Source organism: Telmatherina bonti (genome assembly GCF_933228915.1).
Source record: "Telmatherina bonti genome assembly, chromosome: 17".
NCBI lineage: Eukaryota > Metazoa > Chordata > Actinopteri > Atheriniformes > Telmatherinidae > Telmatherina > Telmatherina bonti.
Window position 1 is genome coordinate 25,915,631 of NC_136615.1, and position 22,303 is coordinate 25,937,933.

General features: G+C 37.5%; 2 protein-coding genes across 2 annotated transcripts in view; one reads left to right on the top strand and one right to left on the bottom strand.

Annotated features, from left to right (window-relative positions):
- The window catches only part of LOC306768456 (protein unc-13 homolog B-like), a 70,243-nt gene extending 54,971 nt beyond the window's left edge, over positions 1–15,272 (bottom strand). Inside the window, exons 1-2 of the mRNA XM_079256825.1 lie at positions 15,068–15,272; positions 2,960–2,989 (exon numbers count right to left, since the gene is read on the bottom strand). Coding sequence (XP_079112951.1) covers positions 2,960–2,989; positions 15,068–15,089 — 52 coding nt within the window. The 5' untranslated portion in view covers positions 15,090–15,272. The remainder of the gene's footprint in view (positions 1–2,959; positions 2,990–15,067) is intronic.
- A 1,565-nt stretch (positions 15,273–16,837) lies between these two features.
- stoml2 (stomatin (EPB72)-like 2) lies at positions 16,838–21,984 on the top strand. The gene is made up of 10 exons (XM_079256496.1): positions 16,838–16,987; positions 17,756–17,908; positions 18,720–18,819; positions 18,992–19,050; positions 19,142–19,243; positions 19,328–19,462; positions 19,603–19,747; positions 19,841–19,920; positions 20,004–20,132; positions 20,237–21,984. The coding sequence occupies exons 1-10, from the start codon at positions 16,946–16,948 to the stop codon at positions 20,357–20,359; spliced, it is 1,068 nt and encodes a 355-aa protein (XP_079112622.1). The 5' UTR covers positions 16,838–16,945; the 3' UTR covers positions 20,360–21,984.
- Positions 21,985–22,303: the final 319 nt, after the last annotated feature.

The window sequence follows — 22,303 nt, forward strand, 5'->3', positions numbered from 1 at the left end:
AGAAATAACTGAATGGTTTGTCATCTCTAAAATATTCTCATGATCCAGTATGTCGATCTCACGTAAAACTGTCCAAAAAGACTGATGTCAAGATTGTTTATTTATATGGAAAGTTACATTATCAGACAGTTTATTAAAGTCAGATACTTTAAATTTACATGTGGTTTTATCAATATCAGCATCAGAAATCCTGTACAACAAACAACTTTTCGCATTTGTGTTCAAATATCCGGCCATTTTACTGACTCAGTATGAAAGATGTCCTCCATGTTACTGGTTGAACTAGCAAGCAAAACATGAAAATTTCAATATTAAGCAGTTAAACCTAAAAACAGAAGACATTTGTCATGTTTACACACTTGAATGCATTTTAATTTTATAATTGTTTATTGATGTTATGTAAAGCAGACAGTGCTGCTCTTTGGTGTGATAAGCACCATATAAACCAAATTTGATTTGACTTGATGTATTATCAGACAAATAGGTTCTTTTTTCATGATAGTAGAATTCAGCTTGCATTAATACACGCGCTTGTCCTACTTAAAGTCAAAATGTATTTTCAACATGGACATTATGCATGTTATTAAATTGTTGATAAATAATACCTCTATTCTGGGAACTGACAAATGCAAGCATGCATTAGCAATAAAGCACAGATATTGCACATTTGTTTCTTCTATGTCTCGCATTGGCAAAGTGAAAACACACCAATCAGTGGCTTGTTGGGAAGATGGATCATATTAGGTGAATTGTAAGATGATGTTTTCTGGCAGTACTCACCACTCCCGTCTAAACCACCCACTCATCTCTGATCCCCAGTCAAACGTCTTCATTCATTATTGATTGATGATGGGTTGTTTCTTTTTTTTCCCCCAATAAATTAGTCAAGAAAAAGCAGGCAGTTGGAAGACTGACATTTACAGTTGAGTATGCTCATAAATGTTGCACGCAATGGAAGGCAGAAACTTGCTGGAAAACTTTTCTGTCCCTCCAGGGATCACTTCCCAAGACATTTATACTTTGAGAATAATTTGGAGAATATAACTTACTACAATAATATTCTGCAAATTGCTCAATGAGAGGCATTTTATGGATAAAAGAAAAAACTGAATTTACATACATGCACACATGCAATCATAACACCAGCAACACATGCTCTTTATCAAGCTTCAGTTTCCTGTGACAGTCAGTGGAAAGTAAGGCAGCTGGCCACCAGCCTGTACAAGGTCACACTCCATTACAAACTAACCCGGCGTCTACAGACACTAATCTTCCAAAATAAGTCAGACTGTGGGTGTGGTTAAAGAACAATGCAAACACTCATCAGGACCAACCTTATGTAAACTTTAAGGCCTGTTCCCATAAGTCTTGTGTTTCTAAATAGTGACAAAGGATTATCACAAGGAAAAACAAAGGACAAATACAATATTCAGTGCTTAATTCTTTATACAAAAGCCAGTTTAAATAATACTATAACCATCTAATGCTTAAATATAAGCTCAAAATGATGATATGGGGGCAATGTATAGTTCAAAATAGTTCAGGCTACATTTTTTATGCAAATTGACAGATGCGCAGTTTGCCCCAAAAATCTAACAGTGCTGATCCAATAGAACCGGTTGACCTTCCAGTCATCACCTGATTTTTTTGTTTACCCACTTGAATGCATACTAGCCTACCCCTGCTTGCCTTTCACGGCAACTCTATTCCTCTGCTCATCTCCAGCCTGTTTTACCCCAGTGGATTACAATAAACCTATTCACTTCTACTCAGCTCTGTGTCTGCACTTGGATCTTGGTGTCACCCTTAACTCACAACAGCTTTGTATCAACTGTTTAGGGTTTAAGTTATCCATCTCGACTCGATGAAAGGATACCAGTGTCAAAACATTAGCTATGTGCACCAATAAAAGCTGCACAAACATGTTGTGTTTTAGTAGCAGAGAAGAAATCAACAAGCAAACAAAGTATGCTGACTTGGCTCAATTAGCACTCATAAAAACATATATTTGCATAAAATCATAAACAAAAAAAATCCCAACAACACTAGCATGCTCCACCATTTCCACTTAACACTATCATACATTTTCATCTTCCACCTCACGGTGTCAACTGGCTTAACTATTTATCCCCAATGTTTGCTCTGGGACAGGTGTCACATGTTGCACGGCCCAAAGCAGGGAAGTGGTCGCAGTGTGGAGCAGCAATAACTCAGACACCCAACAAAATGTTACGTGTGTGTACATCATCTAAATGAGTGGCAGATCAACAAAGACACCTTCGGTTAAGGAGTTAAAAATTTCGGCCAAATCCAAAGTCAAGGTAACGCTTAGTATTCCTGCCTGGTCCTGCAAGACATGTCACAGAGCTTAAAAGGAGGCATGACCGTGCAGACTGTAGGGATCTGCTTAGGTAGAGAGCGCAGGGATTTGGACTTAGGAGCAACCCATCTAAGCTCACCTGAGCACAACCTGCTGTGGAAGGACACAGGATTACATAACACCAAATCAACCCTGCTTTTAGTGACTTGCTAGAATGATTAGCCTACATTTGAAAACTATGTGGCATATTTTCAACTGTGGCAACATAGTAGCATTTGTAACTGTGGCAACATAGTAGCATTTGTAACTGTGGCAACATAGTAGCATTTGTAAGAAGCTTTTAAGTTGTGAAATCTTAAACTGAACAGAAATATGAGGTATTTAACATTCGTTTGGCTTGATCATTGGATCACTATCATCAACAGCTCTACATTTGCAGCAGCTTTGTGAGTAATAAACATTGAAAGAATTATTAAAAACAAAGGAGAAGAAAAAAATCTACATAAACAATCCAAAAAAGGTACATACAGATCTCTCTGCTGCTGAACTATGCCCTGCATAATCAACACTGGTCTACATACGTGATACAACTGAAAACAGGAAGTGTTCATTAAAATTCTATGAAGATGAGATTCTTACCTGGTGGCCCCTGGAGCTTGGCTTTCTTCACTGCAAAACACAAAAAACAGTTATCAGGATGGTAAAACTGTTTCAGTTCAATTTAATTTAAGTTTTTACTTTTGAATACAAATAAAAGCTTGTGTTTTTATGCTTTTCAAATTCATTAAAATGCAGAAAAATGAGCCTTGAGTTGGCGTGACCTGTGACACCTGAGTCGGACAAACGTGTCACGTTGTCCTCTGAAACCAACTAAATGACGTACTTGTTTTGGTACACTGCTGTGAGTAAAAACCTAATCAAAACACAAAAACAACTAAATGTTTAGGTATGATTTGATGCATCATGCTACTTAATTGAACAGCCAACTGATGGGGGAGGGGGATTATTTGCACATGCAGGTTATCTCATTGTCATATTCTGACTGCCTTTTGAGTGACTTTATTGTTTTGTAACAAATACTAATAAATGTCATGTTCATAAAATGTTATGATACACATACAAATAACATATTATATAAACACAGTGAAAAGCGACTAGCGACAAATCTAGCGACTTTTACTGGAGTTATTGGAGACTTTTCTGGTGTTTGGCGACTGACTTTAAAGTGCATATTGTAAAGTTATTGTCACGAACTAGAGTCTCTCCCCATCTTAAAGCACTCAGTCGCTCCGGCTGCAGGTGCAGCCAGTCAGAGGAGCAGAGAGGACTCCTGCATGACTCCACCTACAGTCACAATGAACAGCCAAATCCGCCACTGATCCCGCTCTGGACTATATAGTGGGGCGTAAATTGCACATTTTTTCACGTCACACAAAAATAATTACTTCTATTTGATTACATTCACAGCCTCTGTCACTTACTCACCTCATCCTCTGTGTGTGTGACACAAGCATATTTATCTAGCTCGTCATGTCTCTAGAAAGTACAGAAAGGAGTGGGAATCAAATCCTGAATTAAAAACTGGCTGAAGCCGCTTATTGGAGACTATACAAGGACATTCTGCCTGTATTATAAGACTGATTTCTACGCTAAACTCTGCGATTGAAAAAAAAAAAAATACACGACAACTCAAAAATGTATCCATAAAGCAAAGCCTTATAATAGTTCATTTGAAAAGTCCCCCCCTAGAGCCCCGTTTTTTCATACGTTGCATTTATTACATCAAGCAAAGTCACTTTATTTTGTTTTAAAATGACATGTTTCTGCCACTGCTTTAACTGTTCAATAAATACGGTTTTGATCAGTTTGCTTCGTTACAATTTCATCCTTTTGGCATGAATGTTTAAAATCAGCATATCTTAATGCAGTATGAACAATTATGTTTTAATGTAGACACAAAATCATCTTACTGATGTGATTGTATGCACCAAAGCATTATTTCAAGGCTAAGGTAAATATCGAGATATATATTGTATATTGTGACATGCCATAAAAATATCGGGATATTACTAAAAGGTCATATCGCCCAGACATTTTTTTTTTTTTTTAAACTCTGGGTGAAGCGGTTCCTTGTCCTGATAGTAGTCTATACATATTGTAATCACGAAGAATACCAATTATAGTTAGACCCCTCAGTTTACTGTACATCTGTAAAAACTCTGACCAATTCAAAATTCGGGCCGAATTGAAGTTGTTCATTTCTTGTATTTTGTAAGCTTCTTTGTACTTTCCACCTCCCCCTCCCGTAGTGCATACCTGATTCCACACCCTGCATATAAATAGCGTGTTAGGATGAAAATACAAAGTAGTGAAGAAGAAAGTCACAAGGCAAACATGGCTGTGAAAATGCAGGAAGGATTTCCCCAACCCAGCTCGGTTTATTGCCTCCTCCCGTTAAACAGCTGAGAAAAAGAAAATCGTTGGTGGAAAAAGCAACTAGAAAAGAACTCAGAGAGCGCAAACCTCTGCTAACGGCTTTATAAAATTCCTGGATCCAAACAGGGATCGGATCACCACCAATATTAAACCAGTTCTTCCTTTTCACATTTCCAACAACTCCTGAACATTTTTTTAAAATCCATCCATAACTTTTTGAGTTATCTTGAACAAAAACAGACAAACAGATAAACGCCCATAAAAAACATCTTGGTGGAGGCAAGAAAAAAGCCTTGGATCATGCAAGGAGCATAACCAGAGGGGGAGGAGCCAAAACAGGGTGCCACTTTCAAATCTTGCTGGCTCCCCAACATTACCTACCCCAGCTTTAAGTGGACCAGAGTTCAATTGTAAGGTCCACACCAAAGTGGGAATGAAAATGAACACTACTCCAAACAAACAATGCTATCCATAGAAGTGGACCAGGGTTTGTCTAAAGTGGACCAAACAGTGACAGCTGTGAATGCACCCTAAAATGAACCTATTTGTCTACCAGTGTATGTTCAACTGGTGAGCCTTTAGGTTAGATAAAGTATTATCAAACAGCAATATCTTGTTTTCAACATTCAGTGAAATTTATGTCCATATTTACATTTGCTTGGTAGCTTGAACTAATAGGACAGATCTTAATCTTGACATAAAGTAGAGTTAAGTTGTTCATTTCCAGTAAAAAGGAGGTGCAACTTCATGTTTTATGAGAAAAAGGTTTAATTTTATTTGTGGTATTTTAACCAAAGTATGTCACTAACTTTTCATTTAGACCTCAGGAAAGTGTGTCAAATTGGGGGAAAAAAAGGCATTGTGTCCTCTTTAAATATAATCATAAAACATAAGCCATGACAGCTGCATCCAAAATACAACAGCTGGTAAACAAACACATAAAAAAAAACAATAGACGAAGAGTGAGGCAGATGGGAATTAATGTGAAAAAACATACCAAAAAAATACAATTTTTCTTAAAAAATTAGTTAAGAGCAAAGGAAAAACTGCTATGCTTTCTATAGTTTATTTTTAGACCAAAGATCTTTAGCCCCCTGATGTATCCATACAATACCGTTTATGAGATTGTAACAGGCTTTGGAGGGGATTAGTTGTGATTGCTGTGGCAGGGTTATGTGTTCAAGCATAGGACCTCCTAAACCTCTAGAGCCTGACATGCCAGATGGGCAGGACAGGATCACAGAATCACAAATGATGCTGTCATTTTTCATGCAACAGCTTTCTTCTCTATGTGCACATTAAATCAACTCTGGGGGAGAAAATTTGTTGTTGTTTTCCTTTTTGATATCATAAATGTTTGCAAATGTGTAAAAAAAAAGGATGAAAAATGGTGGTAACTGAACTTAGGAAGGAAAACCTTAATAGTTTCCACTGCTGTTTTTTTTAGTATAAAAAGGACAACAAAGACTCCTGACTTCTAATGTTTCCTGTCTCGTACATACCAGAGTGTGAGGCGGAAAAGGGAGCAGTGGAAATGTGGAGAGAAACCAGGAGTACTTTTTTCCCCTCTGTTTTTCCACTAAACCACAGTGGCCTTATGTCTCAATTTACATGATGTTATTTCGAACCAGGGGTGCATTATAATGGAAATAGATGCTTATCTTTCTTTATGTGCGTCATGTGTGGCTTTAAAGGCCATTTACCTTACAATTTGAAAGGCATTGCTGCACAATTACCAAACATTTTACTTTCTTAGTTCCTTTTTTTTCTATTTTTCTGAATGTGCAAATAAACTGATTCTGATCAAAGACACTAACTCAGTTCCGTTTGACTGACCCAGATACAGGAAGCAAACTACAAGCAAAGGGCATTGTGGGTTCAATGTGAGGCATTATGGGTAAATAACAAAAACCAGTGGTAAGCAGGGTAGACAATGCCTACCCAAGGCAAAAACAAATCAATTTTAATAATTAGTTTATATATTTTGTTTACTTTCTTTCATAAATATTATTTTAAATATAATCTTTCAGATGATAATTTCTCATAGCCTGTAGTACCGATTTGAAACTGATGGCATTCAGCGCTTTTCATAGCTCAAAAAAATTACTCAACAGCACCTATTCCAGGCCAGGCAGAGAAGCTGCACAACACACCCTTTAGCTGTATATTCAAGGCCATAGGCACAGTTCTGCACTGCCTTTTCCTCTCATGTCATTGGGATCAACGCACATCAATGATGTGTGTTAACGCATGTGCAAACTGTTCCCACATATAAAATCATTAATGTAAAAAGGCAGATGGCTATGCTGCATTGTCACATTAATGATTTTAGTGCACTGTGGTCAATGTACATTAAAAAGGATTAGTGAATTGGCGCTTCGCTCTCGAAGTTGGTTGATGTGCTCACCGAGAAATGAGCCTGCTAGAGAGGCTTGAACAATTTCCCCGTCTTTCTTTTAAGGGCAAACGTCAACAGCAGTCCAGTGATTGCTATTAAATCATTTAGCTAGCTTTGCAAGATTTTTTTAATGATGTCTTACAATCTTGATTGTGTCATTCATTTACTATCCTAACCGCTTAGTTTGATTAAGGAGAAGCGGGAGCCTATCCCAGCAGTCTTTGGGCAAAAGGCAGGGTACACCCTGGACAGCTCGCCAGTCCATCGCAGGGCCACACAGAGACAAACAACCAGTCATACTCACACCTATGGGAAATTTAGAGTAATCAACCTAATGTGCATGTCTTTGGATGGTGGGAGGAAGCCGGAGTACCCGGAGAGAACTCAAGCATACATAGGGAGCACATGCAAACTCCACACAGAAAGGCCACTGTCCAAACCCCGCCCCAGCCAAGGATCAAACCAACCTTCTTGCTGTGAGGCTACAGTGCAAACCACTATGCCACTGTGCACCCCCACTTACCTACATTCACATTTAAATTATTGTTTGCATGTCTGGTAAAATGTTTGACTGTATGCCTACCTAACCCTAGAGCTCATGGCACATGCCTGACCAAAACATATGTGCCTGTTTGATGAAAGACTGCTTTAGCCTGTATTTGGTTCATGAAACCTGCATTTGTATTTATACCAGATTGCTTCTCTGCTCAGTATCAGAGTTTGCACATTCACCTCCATAAACAAACCAGATTTTCTGAGCAGCAAACTAGGATTTGAATAAGATGGCCTGGAGTGAAAGCACCCTTATCCTCTCTTAAAGTGGTCGTGAACAATATTTCAAGATGTTCTGAAGGTCTGGAATGTTTTTCGTTGCAATAAATTTCAGAGGGCTTCTTTTCTTTCCATTTTAACACTTACAATTAGCTCAATTAGCTATCAAGACTTACTCGAAGGATAAACCAGTGCACAGCAAAGAGATGTCTTTTTGTAATCTAAGAATAAGTACAGACTGATGCGACTTTTGCATAGTATTAAAGAAACACACAACCACGCATTATCAGTTGTTATTTTTGAATCTCAGGCTGTTGCAAAGTTTGATTTAAAGATGCAAGTTGCGTGCTCTTTTGCCATCAGAATGTCATGCCATAGCTTCATTGTTCACATTGGAGATTCACATGCTATTGAATTACACAAAATATGGAGTCATGAGGGAAAATTTTTCAACAGAGTGAAAACATACCATGAAAGGGTGTTAAAATGAACATGTGGAGTTTACTTTTACTTAAAACATTTACTCAATCAGCTCTATTGCGCAGCATGCGATTGTGTTTTTGATTAAATCTAAATGATTACATAAACATCATAACACCAAATGCACGTTTCTAACTGAGTTCTGCACATTTCAGACCAGTGAGATAAAGTTAGATTGAAAACATTTGGAGAAAAGTCTTGTGTTTATTAAGCAGTGCAGTTATTAGATCTGATCAAAAACTATGGGAGAGCCATTTAATGTTCCAAATAGCAAGACATCAACTGTGGAAAATGTGGCAGGGACAGGAAGTGGTAGAAGAATCCATGACTACTGCTGCAGTGTTTTACTTCCGCTTTGTGCTGGCTGTTGTAGTTGGACTGAGTTAAAGAGAGAGAGCACCAGATGGCCAGGGGATTACTCCCTCAATCTCTAAGCGCTCTCCGTCTCACTCTGCCTCTTTCATAATTCCATTACTGTGCTACTGGCTACACTCAACCACCCTGCCACCAGCTCCATCATTTTTGGTCCTGCAGGCTGCCCATCTTTCATCCTTGACAAAATTATATCTTTCTAATAAGTCCAGACACTGATTCTGCCACAGAGCCAGAAATCAGCTGAGTAGACTCTAAGCAGTGATGTAGCCATGATTACTGGTGCATGGTAGTTTCAATAGAGAAGAAAAAAAAGATTCAATGATGCATCAGATGAGCTACATCCTGGGTGGATGGCAGCAGTTTAACTGGAAAGAAAACAAAAGGCAACAAATAAGGGAAATAAATATCTCTTCAAGAAGTGGCAAATGAGACACTTCATAGCAAAACAGTATCAATTAAGCCATTGCAAACATCTTTGTTGCATCAATATCTGATGCATGTGATTTTTTTCCCTTCATCTGAAAATTACAGAACTATATTTACATACAACCGCTGCAGGAACACTGCATCTCCACTGCCAATAATATCACCCCCAAGTGTTTCAGCTGATGTCTAAGGGCTTGTACACAACAAAGTAACAACTGGCTGTCAGGGACAAGGGGAGCAGTAATAAATTATATCCCTGTCTCATCTTTTCATCATTGTATGCACTGAATATTAAAAACTGAACTGATGATAACCTGGCTTTATACAAACATTACTTTGTTTCTATAAAGTCAGATCATTATTAGTTGTTTGCATCTTGTATTTTTATCTTACTGAATTATAACTGCTGAAGCAGCCATTGGTGTGTCCCACCACATGTCTAGACATTGAACATAGACAATGCCTTACAGACACCCTACTCTCAGCTTTCTGAAATCCCGAAAGTTTCAAAGATATTATACGGCTAAATCAAACATGTGTCTTCAATCTTGCAGAATGATGGTGTCCATGTGATGTAACCCATGTGTCCATTCAGGCCTGCCAATATCCCCAGCAAGACTCTTCCCCACATGTCCACATTTAAGGGGCACCACTTATCTGTTGTGTAAAGCCGTCACCATGGAGATGAGGCATCTCAGCTAGCAATAAATACGCAACACTACCAAGCCATGCTATGAGGGTATGAGTCACAACATTAGCTAATCGCACAGCCCCTGCCCAAGCCCTCTTTACTCTGCTATCTCTTGGCTGCATAACTCCCACCAGCTTTAATTTCATTGATCAATAAAAATGACAGTCTGAAAGCTCCATGGAGAGAGGCCCCAATTAAGTTCAGTAAGTTGGGACTGCTGGAGCCACTGAACTGAGCCACTCAAATAAGTGGCACCAAACTGGCTCGCTTCTTTGTGACCTTTTAGTTGATAGGATCACGTTTCTTTCCGATACCAAAAATACTTTGAAAGCTCACTGTTTTTTTTTTGGTTTTTTTTTTTTAAAGACACAGGTTTTTTTGTTTTTTGAGTAGCACCAAACTGGTTTTACCTGTCCATTTTCCATACTAATTCCAAAGTTAGGTAAAATGGTTAGGGGAAATCTTAGGTATATTTAAAGTTTCATACAAACAATGGGGCCCTGTCATGGACTGGCAACCTGTCCATGGTGTACCCCGCCTGTCGCCCAAAGGTTGCTAGGACAGGCTCCAGCTTCCCCGTGACCATTACTCGAATTAAGCAGGTTCACAAAATGAATGAATGAATTAATAAAAACAATGGCTTCATTTTTATTTTATTGCAATAAAACTTATCAAAAAGGTTAGTCGGGTGTCATGTTTACAGCTGTGTAGCATCATTTTAACAATAATCTGTAAACAGCTGTGAACTAAAGGGATCAGTTACTGAACCTATTGGAGAGGAATGTTGGCCTTTTTCTTGTCTGATTGTTGGGGATTGTAGTTGCTCCTGGATATTTTGTGTGATGTTTTTATCATTTTAATAATTTTCTATACTCACTTCATCCTGTTGCAAGTGGGCAAGATCATATGCCAGTACAGAAATGAACAAGATAACCATAAACTGGATGAATTTAAGCATTTAAGAATTTAAATTAAAAAAACAGAATCCACATGTTGTTCTTGTGATGCAACAGTGAGAGTTTTTCCACCAAATCAGTTCCGGTGCTCAGAAGGCTCAGTTATTTATGTTCCACTTAAACTCTGGTTTCAGCCCCCAAAACAGGTGCTACACTGGAACCAACTCTTTGCTGCTCCAAATTAATGAACCACTTACAATAGGGTTGACCTATAGAGCCCCTTTAAATCCCATTAAAAACACTGCACATAAATGCACCATACCATTTGGAAGCACATGAAGTACACTAAGTAAGTGTTTACAAATATGGACTCCCTTTAAAATCTATATTGGTGACACTGAGACATCAGCTGGCAGGGGAAACAGGATACATATGATAATATTTTGTACTACAGGTGTTTAAAATACCCTAATGATGAAGCTCTGTGCTAGTTCTTTAGCTGTTCTTAAGTTGAACCAACTTAATATGTACAACTGCCAGGTAAATGACTCAGTGTGAGCCATCATATCCTATAGCAAAATATTTTCACTTTGTGAAAGTTTAAATGGGCAGCAGAGCAGCCCAGCTTTTGAGCGAGAGTCCAGTGAAAGTGGAGCAGCACTAGACCAGTGCTGCTCCACTTTGTATGTATATTAATTATTATAACACAAATAAAGTTAAAAAAGCATCTATATGCCTCTTCATATGGTTAAACACCATCTTGCATTACTGCAAAATAGACAAAACTATTGTATGGATTGGCATTTCTTTTGCTCTAAAACCTACATGTACTTTTCAGATCTAACAGTACCTTTCTGGATGAACAAGTGGTCTGTTTCATAGGCAGTAATGGAACATAAAACAGATCAGTCAGGCAGGTTTTTTTTAACAGAGAAATAATAAAAAACCCTAAATTCTCTATTATTTAGTCTTATTAAGACACATATCCATGATTTCTGGAAAAAAGAATCTAAAGTTTGATTCAGCGTGACTACAGAGGTCTCAACTTTGCTCCTGTCCAATTTAACTTAGGTAACCTTGTAACAGAAAGGCTTAATTTTCTAGCGAGATGAACTGTACTCACAAACAATGAACTCTGGAAATGCTCCTGAGACCATGCAGAGATTTTCATGACAGATGCCTGTTTTGACTGCAACCTGAGACCCGCATGTCACAAGCAGCAAATACTGATTTTCAGCTGTGTCCCTAATACACCGACAAGTCTTCACTCAAAATCTTTTGATGTAATTAACTACTGTGGATGACAGAATATTTACAGTCTTTGTACAGTTTACATTGAGGAACATAATTCTAAAATGTGTTAATTCCCTTCCTCTGCTTCAGAGATACTCTGCCTCTTTATGGTACTCTTTTTTTATTCCCAATCACATCACTGCACCGTTAGCAATTAATTGCAGAAGGCTCCTCAAAGTGTTTGTTCCCTATGTCCAAATCTACAGAGCTGTCCCTTCCATCTAACACAATATATATAGGTTTGTGTTTTTAGTGATTTTAATAATGGCTTCAATCTTCTATTGTGAATAAAATATTGGCGTATAAAATTCACAAATCCTTGCCATTTACTTTAATTTACATTTGAAGGGCATCCAAACTCTTTTGGAACAAAAAAAGGAAAAACAAGTATCAGAAAGGTGATCTTCTATTGATGAAAACTACTTCTGCACCATGTGTGGAACATAGCGGTCTTAACATTAACAAAGTTTCCTATTTGTTGTGGAGACACCACATCTTACTGGGAATAAAGAAACACTTCTCTAACATAATATTTTCATAGAATATCAAATGTTTTAATGAAAAAGAAAACAAACCATCAAGATTAAGGGCAAAACTGACATTTCGTTTAATTAGTTGACCAATTACAGAATATTTGATCTGCAGTAAATTGTCTGAGTTCAAGCAATAACTGGGAGGCAATTAGGAATATCAACGCCAATTTGCTACTGATATGAGACTAAACTACAAGCAACACTCAGTAAACTCAGTATATTATCAAATGAATAAACAAATGACCTCGAGAGTTTTTTTTTCTAAATTATATATATTTGTTTGTTATAGAAATGTCAAAATGTCCACATTTTTAGAAAAGATGAAAGGAAACCTTACAGTTTTAGGACTGGATTTATCAATTGCAATCTTGATTGTAACCATCTATATGACCAGTAATTCCAAGTTGGTCATGACTGGGATTATTTAATGATCCACTCAGGGGTTAAGAGTGGAGAAGGCCTGCTATGACCGACAGAGATGTATGAGATGAAGCTTGCCACTCATGTCACTAAGCAAAGCCATGGATACATTAGCAAAGGCTTTAAACAAGCTCAAGACTGTAATAGAGGTGTTTGTTAGTGAAATCAACCACATGTTTGATGATTAGAAAGAATTTTTGACCATTATTAAATGAGACATGAAGCCTTAAAACTTGTTTCTGTCAAATTCAAAAGCTGGAGGAGACCATATATATGTCAGGTAAAATAGTAAGGGTGGGAAGTTTTTTTTTTGTTAAAAAAATATTTTTTCAATTAAAAAACAAAAAAAGGCCATTATAAAAAATTGTAATAAATTTTATTGTTTTTATTGATCTTAATCTTCATCAGCAGAATGGTGGTCTGGCTACTGTGTTGTTTTTTCATAATTGAAATCGAGAAAAATGACGAGCAAAAAAAGTTTTGTACTTTTTTTTGGCATTTAGTCTACAAAAATGAGCAATATTGAGAAATTGTGAGAATTGTAATTTAAATCGAATTAGCACCCAAAAAAAAATCGGAATTGAATCGGGACAAAAGCATATTGTTACAGCCGTTTAAAGTAGCATGATAAGGATTTTCATCAGATATATTTTGGAGCTTTAGTCATTCAGTTTTTTATTCCTTAACAGGATTTGTCAGACTGAGACTGTGAGTGCAAATCCTGTCTTCCCCAAAACTGTCCACTTTCAGACATACTCAGCATGTGTACAGAGGAAGATATAATTTAATTTGGTCTCTTTCACTCGTAGGATTTATGATTAGTGGTGTTCAGATCAAGACGATATCAGAAGAGACCCAGAAGGAAAATACTCTATATTCATTTTATAACTTAAATATGGTTTCAAAATTAAGTTTGCCTTCATTTCCAGTCCTCAAATCCAAAATGTTCACTCTCTCATCAGATGCTCAATGATATTTAACAAAGCAGCTTTAAAAGCTTGGCCACTGGATGGTTAAAAAAAAAAAAAAAAAAAAAAAAAAAAACATGACAGAAAGAACATAGTAAATCAGAATGAGCTGCTGGAAATGAAAGCTGTCATAATCATGAAAATATTGCTATTAATTTTCAAAGAGATTGATACATTTTTATTTTCGCAAAGCTGTTTTCACACAGGTCAGTGAAGGTAATTATGCATACACGCTCAAGATGATCTAAAAAAAAAACAACTTTACTTTACTCAACTTTACTTCCTGTAATACCACCCACCACCACATTCTTATTTGTTTCAGTCTGGCAGCAGGGGATCAGGCACAGCTTTGCCAATGTTTTATCAAGATCCATAGTCTTATTAATTTAATTTCAATATATTCTATTACTTGTGATCTTCGCAAATATTCAGCATTTTAAGTCTTTAATATCATCATTCCAATTGTATTTTCAGTCAGATTATATGAGGTGAAAGGGTCAGTAATCCTAACTCAATGGGTAAATATTTTCACTAAAAAAATAATCTTAGATTATAGTTGGTCTTTCAATGTGGGGCCCTTCTTTTGTCACTATTTCTAGACAGGAGATCATTTTATATTCATTTCAGTTACGCTAGGGCTTATGTTTGTTCATGTATTTTGTTATATCTCAAAGTAAACATACTGTAAACCTGCTAGGTTAAAACAGCTGCTGTGGCGCGTGTGTGTCTGTGTGTGTGTGTGTGTGTGTGTGTGTGTGTGTTTGCATGGAAAAAATAATAATATGGAGAGCAGCCTTTTCAGAGTACAAGGGCTTTGATTGTCATCATCTTTAAAGAGTGTATGGCTTTTTAATAATTGAAAGTCGTAGCAGGAGGAACCAATTTTATTTCATTAAATGAGTACTGAAGGTTTATGTCTCCTGCTCGAGTCTGCTCTGTGTAGTTTAACATGCAAACGGACTCTGGCAAACTCAGTTTAGCTGGTTACAAAACACATAGGAAAACAAACGTCAACTTATGCTGTGTAACCTTATAAAGTGTAAATAAAATGAAAACTTACCTCTGACACACAGTAACGACATGACAAAGCGCTTCCAGCGACAGGCCAGTAGTTTCACAGTTTGCAGCCAAAGAAAGCTATCGGCAGAGATTTAGTTAGTGGGGTAACATAATAAAATCCTTTAAAATATCTTTCAAAGCTCTGATAAAATATTTTTTGTTGTTCACAAGTCGCTAACTGGTGCCGGACATAGGCAGAGAGCAACAGCCCCCCGCCATGTCCACGCCATTAATAAAACTCTCATCATAGGTTTTCAGACTGACGGACAGACCGAGAGCACCGAAACGGAGATGGGAGGAGGCGGGTCAGTAACACCTGTTACTGGCGTCAGAACCGACCTATGAAAATTCAGTACGGCGGATAACAGGACAGGACCGCTTGAAGAGATTCAACCAATCACTGAGCGGGATAAATTGTGGGACGGAACAGGTGACGCGCACGCATCATAATCTTAACTGGACTCCTATGAATAAAATTGGGATTTTTTTTTGTTGACTTTTTTTTAACGTACTAAAACTCAACTCTTTGGTTTACTCCTAAGAAATTGATTAAGCTATTTAAAAAAAAAAAAAAAAAAAAAGCTTACTTTATTTTATTTATTTTCTTTTTTACTCAAATTGTTCAAATCTTACATGTTATGTTTAATTTTCATTCATCCAAACTGTTATTTCATAGCAAGAAGTAGCTTTGATTTCTGTCCAGTCAGATCAAGTCTCTAACTTACCGGATAATTTTACACAGCAGGCTCACCTGTCTTGTAACATAATGCAGTTTACACAGTCAAATCGTGTAAATCTCTGAGAAAATAAAAGAAAACGAAGAGCGCCACCCCGTGAATATATTAAGTTCTTACAGGTGGAGACAGATAGCTGACAGAGATATGCTTGTGCAATTTGTGAAAAGCCACCTGGCTTTGCGTTTCATATAGACTGTTATTTTTTACCTCAAAATTAAAACCAATGGGAGGAGTAGGGGTAGTAATATAAGTAGCAATATTACCAAAATTTTAAATTATTCAATTTTGTCAAAAGTTATATTTGCTGCCATGCATTTTTACTCCACGTTCATTTTAATGTAGAGTGAAGTTCACAACTACTATTCTTTCAGTGGGTCCGTACCATTTATTGCTCGGGTGACCCGCCAGACTGCCGGGTGGGCGGGATTTTCTGTTCATTTTTGACGGGCAATCAACCTGATGACCCTTTCAGATTTCACAGCTTGGTCGTAGAGAACGGTCCTGTTGACCACATAAGTGGAACAAAGAAGCAGAGTCAGCTTGAATATTAATTCAGAAAATATCCCAACCTGATGAATTGATGTGTCTTTTAATTAAGTTTAGAATATGAATTTGCATTAATGTTATTGCTAAATGACTTCTTCTGATTTTATCATTCTTTTCCGCTGCTCTGGGCTGCTCCAACTAATTATCCAACCACCTGTCCTGATTTGTAAAGAATTTTCCAATTGTTGCACTTTGCAAATTATGGTCTAGAAAATTGTGTACAAAATTCTGGTTTTCTTCTTTTCTTCTTCTTCTTAGTATTATTATTATTACTGAATTTTGTCCAGGAAGATCCATCCCTTTTTTTTCAGGCAAACCCTCTTCATCAGCAAACCCCTCCATTTACCCCTCTGCCACCTGTCATCACTTTCCACTGGTCGTCGCCCATCTGAGGAAAAGGATCGGATCCTTTTTCTGGCGGAACCATAGCGGCCTTTTTTGTTTCTCAGTCCAGCGGAAATGTTCCAGTGTTGCACTACTGATGTAACTTTCGTTTCCTTGTTGGCAAGGGTCACTCACACGAGTGTAGAGTTTGAGGCGAGTAGAATATAATTAACTGGGTTTTCTTGCTAAAATAAAGCTGCAATATTTCAGAGATGTTACGAACGTTGTGCCGGACCGGCGGGGCCATTTTACAGGTAACATTGTGCGATTTCAGTAGCTTGTTTGTTCGTGCAACCCCCACCACTGGTGGAGTGGATGTCGTTAAGCTTGTACACTAGAGTTAATAATATGCTAAATATTGACAAAGAATAATTGACTCTATACCAACTAAACGAGAGAGAAGTTCTATTTTCAGTTTATTTATTTTGCACTATTTGACCCCCATGCAAAACAAGGTTTTGACTGTGAAACGTCGGGTAGAGATTTTTACTTGTAGCCTACAGTTGTGCTTGATAACACATGCTACTCGAAACAAAAGATATGGCACTGTGTGTGTGTGTGTGTTCATATATATATATATATATATATATATATATATATATATATATATATGGATGTATAAATACACACAAACTCGCACGAATGGACACACATTCCCATTAAATTGAATGGGAAAGTGTGTCCAAACTTTTTACCAGTACTGTATGTATATAACCACACACACATATATAAACCACCACTTATGATATATTGTTTATTTGTTCTGTAATGTTTAATGACCACATGTTTGATGCAATGTGCTACTTCATGTTGCTCATGGATCTCTTTCTGTATGACCTCTTTGTTACTAACTTCTAGCAATTTAAGATATTTTGTAAGTATTATTATAGCTGGTGACAACTTGCATGCCTTTAATAATCACCGTTAATAAAGTATTTTTCATTTTCATTTTAATTTCATTTCACAATTATCCAAAAGTGTCTGAAGTCCATTAATTGAACATATTTTTTTTGTCTTTGCAGCAAACCCAGCGGACTGTACCGAGGCTGTGGGTTACGCCAGCCCAGCAGCGATGGGCTTCGAGCCTGCCTGTGAACACTGTGGTCCTGTTTGTGCCCCAACAGGAAGCCTGGGTGGTGGAGAGGATGGGTCGATTCCACCGCATCCTGGAGCCGGTAATTTGTAATTTGATTTCTTTTTAACTTTTATGAAATAGACTAAAGTACTAAGGATTTATTTTATTAGTTTCATATTTTGAAAATATGATCAAATCTAGAATTAAATTCAGGAAATGTTGTGAGAGGGGAATAAGAAAGCCAGAAAATGAATAAAACAACATGGGCTTGCGAGCATACCAGGAAAACCCTTTTCACTCATTTCATTCTGTTTCTGCAGAAAGAAACACAACTTTGATGTGCAAGAAAGATGCCATACATCTAATCTGTGTAGAAAGATTTTTGTTTTTTGAGCACAAGTTTGTTTCAGAAGAACAGAAGATAACCAATGTGTATTCTGTGGTCAGATGAATCTGCTCTTTGGGATGCCTTTAGAATGGTCTTAAAGCATGCATCAGTGCCTCTGTGGTGATGAATAGATATGCTGGCATCATGCTGTCATCAGTAGTAGTATATTATTTCCAGACCCCTTTCGGCACACTTTCCCTTGACTTCATGGACAGTGCATACGCTTAACTTACTGTTAAGCAGCTAAAATCTAGTTTTCAATCAGAAAAAAGACTGATTCCTTTTACAAAACAGCTTCTGTCCTCAGTTTTTTATAGATTCAAGTTTTTGTTTTACTTTACAAAAGTGCACACCTAATCCAGAAACTCAGTTTGTTGGTAAATTATACCCCTAACCGATTCAAGGATGTTAATTTAATTCTACAGAAATTCAGAGAGCCAATCATTTTTTCTTCTCGAGGATTTACACTTCAAAATAATCTTATGCTTGAACTCACCAAGTGTTTCCATCTTTCTATTCCTAGGGTTTAAACTTCCTCATCCCCATACTTGACAGAATTCGATATGTCCAAAGTCTAAAAGAAATTGTGATTGATGTCCCGGAGCAGTCTGCTGTCTCTCTGGGTTAGTAAACCATTACTAATATTTTCATTCCAGGGATTAAAAAAAAAAAAAAAAAAAATCATTATCGGTCCTTTCAGCTTTGGATGTACAGCTCGTCTTGAAAGGTGCAATTTGATTAAAAAGTTCTGATCCAATTTCTCCTGGTGCTGTTTTACTTTCCTCAATTTCACAGATAATGTAACTCTACAGATTGACGGAGTTCTTTACTTAAGGATCTTGGACCCTTTTAAGGTACGCTGGCAGAACTACCTTTTATAAAATAACTGCTCTCAATAAAGTAACATGTAGGTGCAAGTAAAATTCCATCTGTTCCTGCGGTCAGGCCAGCTATGGTGTTGAGGATCCAGAGTATGCAGTCACGCAGTTGGCACAGACCACCATGCGTTCAGAGCTGGGCAAACTAACACTGGACAAAGTGTTCCGGGTAAAGACACACTTCGGTGATTCCTCGCACCTTCTGTTCGTTACATGAAATGTTGTATTTACACAATATGCATTCATTTCTCAGGAAAGGGAGTCCCTCAATTCCAACATTGTCCACTCCATCAACCAAGCCTCAGATGAGTGGGGAATCCGCTGCCTCCGTTACGAAATCAAAGACATACACGTTCCCCCTCGTGTCAAAGAGTCAATGCAGATGCAGGTGAGTTCAGTAAGATGAATGTCTGTAGCTTAGGGCCGAGCTTCAGTAAAGCATTTTACCAACAAGAACACTCTAAAATTGAGAAAAATTGAGTTGCAAAAGAAAAAAAAAGCCTTGAAATGTTCGTTTTATTTACGTAGGTGGAGGCTGAGCGTAAAAAAAGAGCGACGGTGCTGGAGTCTGAAGGGACGAGGGAGGCCGCTATTAATGTGGCTGAGGGTCGTAAACAAGCTCAGATCCTGGCCTCAGAAGGTGAAAAAGCTGAGCAGATCAATAAAGCTGCTGGTAGGTGCATTGAGAAGGCCGATTTCTCTGCTTAAAAAAGACTATCCATCCCGTTTTGGTAGATTTTTAGTGATGGGACGATTTCTCCTCCAGGTGAGGCCCAAGCAATCTTAGCCAAAGCTGAAGCAAAAGCCAAAGCCATTCGTATGCTGTCTGAGGCTCTGACTGAACAAGTAACTATTATTTTCCATTTTAAAAGATGACAGTCCAGGTGATTTAACTTGTTTTGGCTTAATGTTGATACTTTGCTGTCCAGAATGGGAATGCCGCCGCTTCACTTAGCGTGGCTGAACAGTATGTGTCTGCGTTCTCCAACCTCGCCAAACAATCCAACACCATCCTTTTGCCTTCTAACACCGGTGACATTAGTGGGATGGTCTCGCAGGTTTGTAAACGTGCATTTTTGTGTTGTTTTTTATGTTCATCCTGTCGATGGAGTAAAAGTCAAAGTGACATTGAATGTTCTCAACTTGTTTCTCTGCCACGCAGGCTATGGCTATTTACGGTTCGCTGGCAAAGACAAGCCCGAAATTATTGGCAGAAGACATGGAAGAGAAAAGAGATGAGCTTGAGACTCAGTCCGAAACACCTGAAGAGCAGAGGACTCAGTGAACGAACACTGAATATTGATTGACATGGCACCAGATAAAGCAGTTTAAGTTATCAGGATTCCTAGGCACCGCTGTTTGAGCAGCATTCAGAAACCACCTCCTGATAGGATGAAGAAGAAAAGTGGCTAACCTCATAAAGTCGTCCGATGTCCTTGCCGCAAAGCCCCGGGGAAGTCTCACCTTTTGTTGAAGGATTTTCATCGACTTTTGTTTACGTGCAGTTATTGTCTGATTGGGAGTTTGACACCGGCCTGCAGCTCTGACAGGAGTGTCAACCCAGACACGGATGCAAAAAACAATCCTGTCCTGAGCAACTTGTGTTGTTAAATATAATTTTTGTTATGTGTGTAATAGCAGAAACCCTTCTACCACTCTGCCTAAAATTTAAGTGAAACATCAATTTTGTGTTTTCTCTTCTTTTCCAAACTGGTTTTTCAAGGCTGGTCCAAAATCACTCCATTCAGGTTTTGTGGGATCATCGGTTTTTATGTTGGCTCAGAGGAGCCATGACTTTTTTCAGTGACAGTTCAATGATGGGACAAGTCTTAGAGCAACTGGATGCCTTGTGATGGTGAAAAGTTTTTTTTTTTTTTTTTAATTGTAGTTAACTCTGCTTTATCCTTATTATATTAGAACATTAATTCCCTGAAAAGTTAAATAAAGTCTCAGCTTCAACGAATATTTTCCACATTTAAGCATTTCAAAGAGAAAGTCCTCTCAACAAGTAGTTTATACCATCAGACTGCAAGTTACACAAAACTTACTCATGAGTGTGTTGCAATAATACCAGTAAGTTTGTGTAAAAACTTTGAACAATTCAGAAACATGAAACCTTTCACAGACAAATGACAGCCTGGAGATTTAAAGTTCTGTAAATATACTTTTCACCTAAACTTTTAAAACTGTTTTCATTCATTCATGATTTGTAATTGGTTTTGATCTAATTAACATCATAAAAACAGTACTGGCATAAATGATATGACCAGGTCTTCTACAAGATGCAATATGCTTTCATGCAGGCTGCAGCATGTCACAGGTTACTTCTGGTTTTTTTCTTTTTTTTTTTTTTTAAATTTGTTTTATTTGGAAAAGAAGCTGAGAACTAATGTAAACTGTGATTATCACATTGGGATGAAATGAAACAATCTAATGTCATGTGAGTCATTTCACATTTTTAAAGTTTCCAGTCATTTCTCAGTTAAACCTGCTGATGTGACTTCTTCTCAGTAAATATAATCCAGTACTGCCCAACTCTTGCATTAAGCCAAGTGAGCTATTTGCTCAAATGTTCCTATCTTCTGAGTCTTTGTTTTCACTTCTTTTGTTTTATGGAGTGTATTTATTGAAGAGATTACCTACAAAGACGGCTGTCTGAAAGTTTATGATGAAATATTGCAACAGGGATCTGGCATATGTCGTGTGTCACTGAACACTCAGGACACAAATGGACTTCAAAGTGTTATGTGGCAAAATGGGATGTTTTTGAATGAAGAATGGGAGAATTTTCTTTAAATTGTGAAAAAAAAAAAAAAAAAAAAAAAAACCCCACAAAGCTGGAAACTGTTGGTTATAAAATGAACTTGTTTTCCCCCCAAAAAAGTTTATAATCTGGAGTTAAAGTTTAAAAATGAGAGTGAATAAAAAACTGAGTCTCTTGATTACTATACTCTTCTTGTTCCTTGGTTACTAATATCTTGTAACTGAGTGTGTGAGTATAAAATGAGGCACATGTCAGGAGTAGGATGCAGAAACCAGGAGCAGATAAAAATGTATTCCACAATGCCTCAGATGTAGAAGTAGAAACATGAAATAAAAATGCCTAAGGTCTGATATGCAATTTGTTTTAATCTAGATAGGACTGACTGGATTTTAAACTATGTATTTTCACATTGTTTAATCTTTGGGGGATGCAACATTCATTCATTCATTCATTTTCCAAACCGCT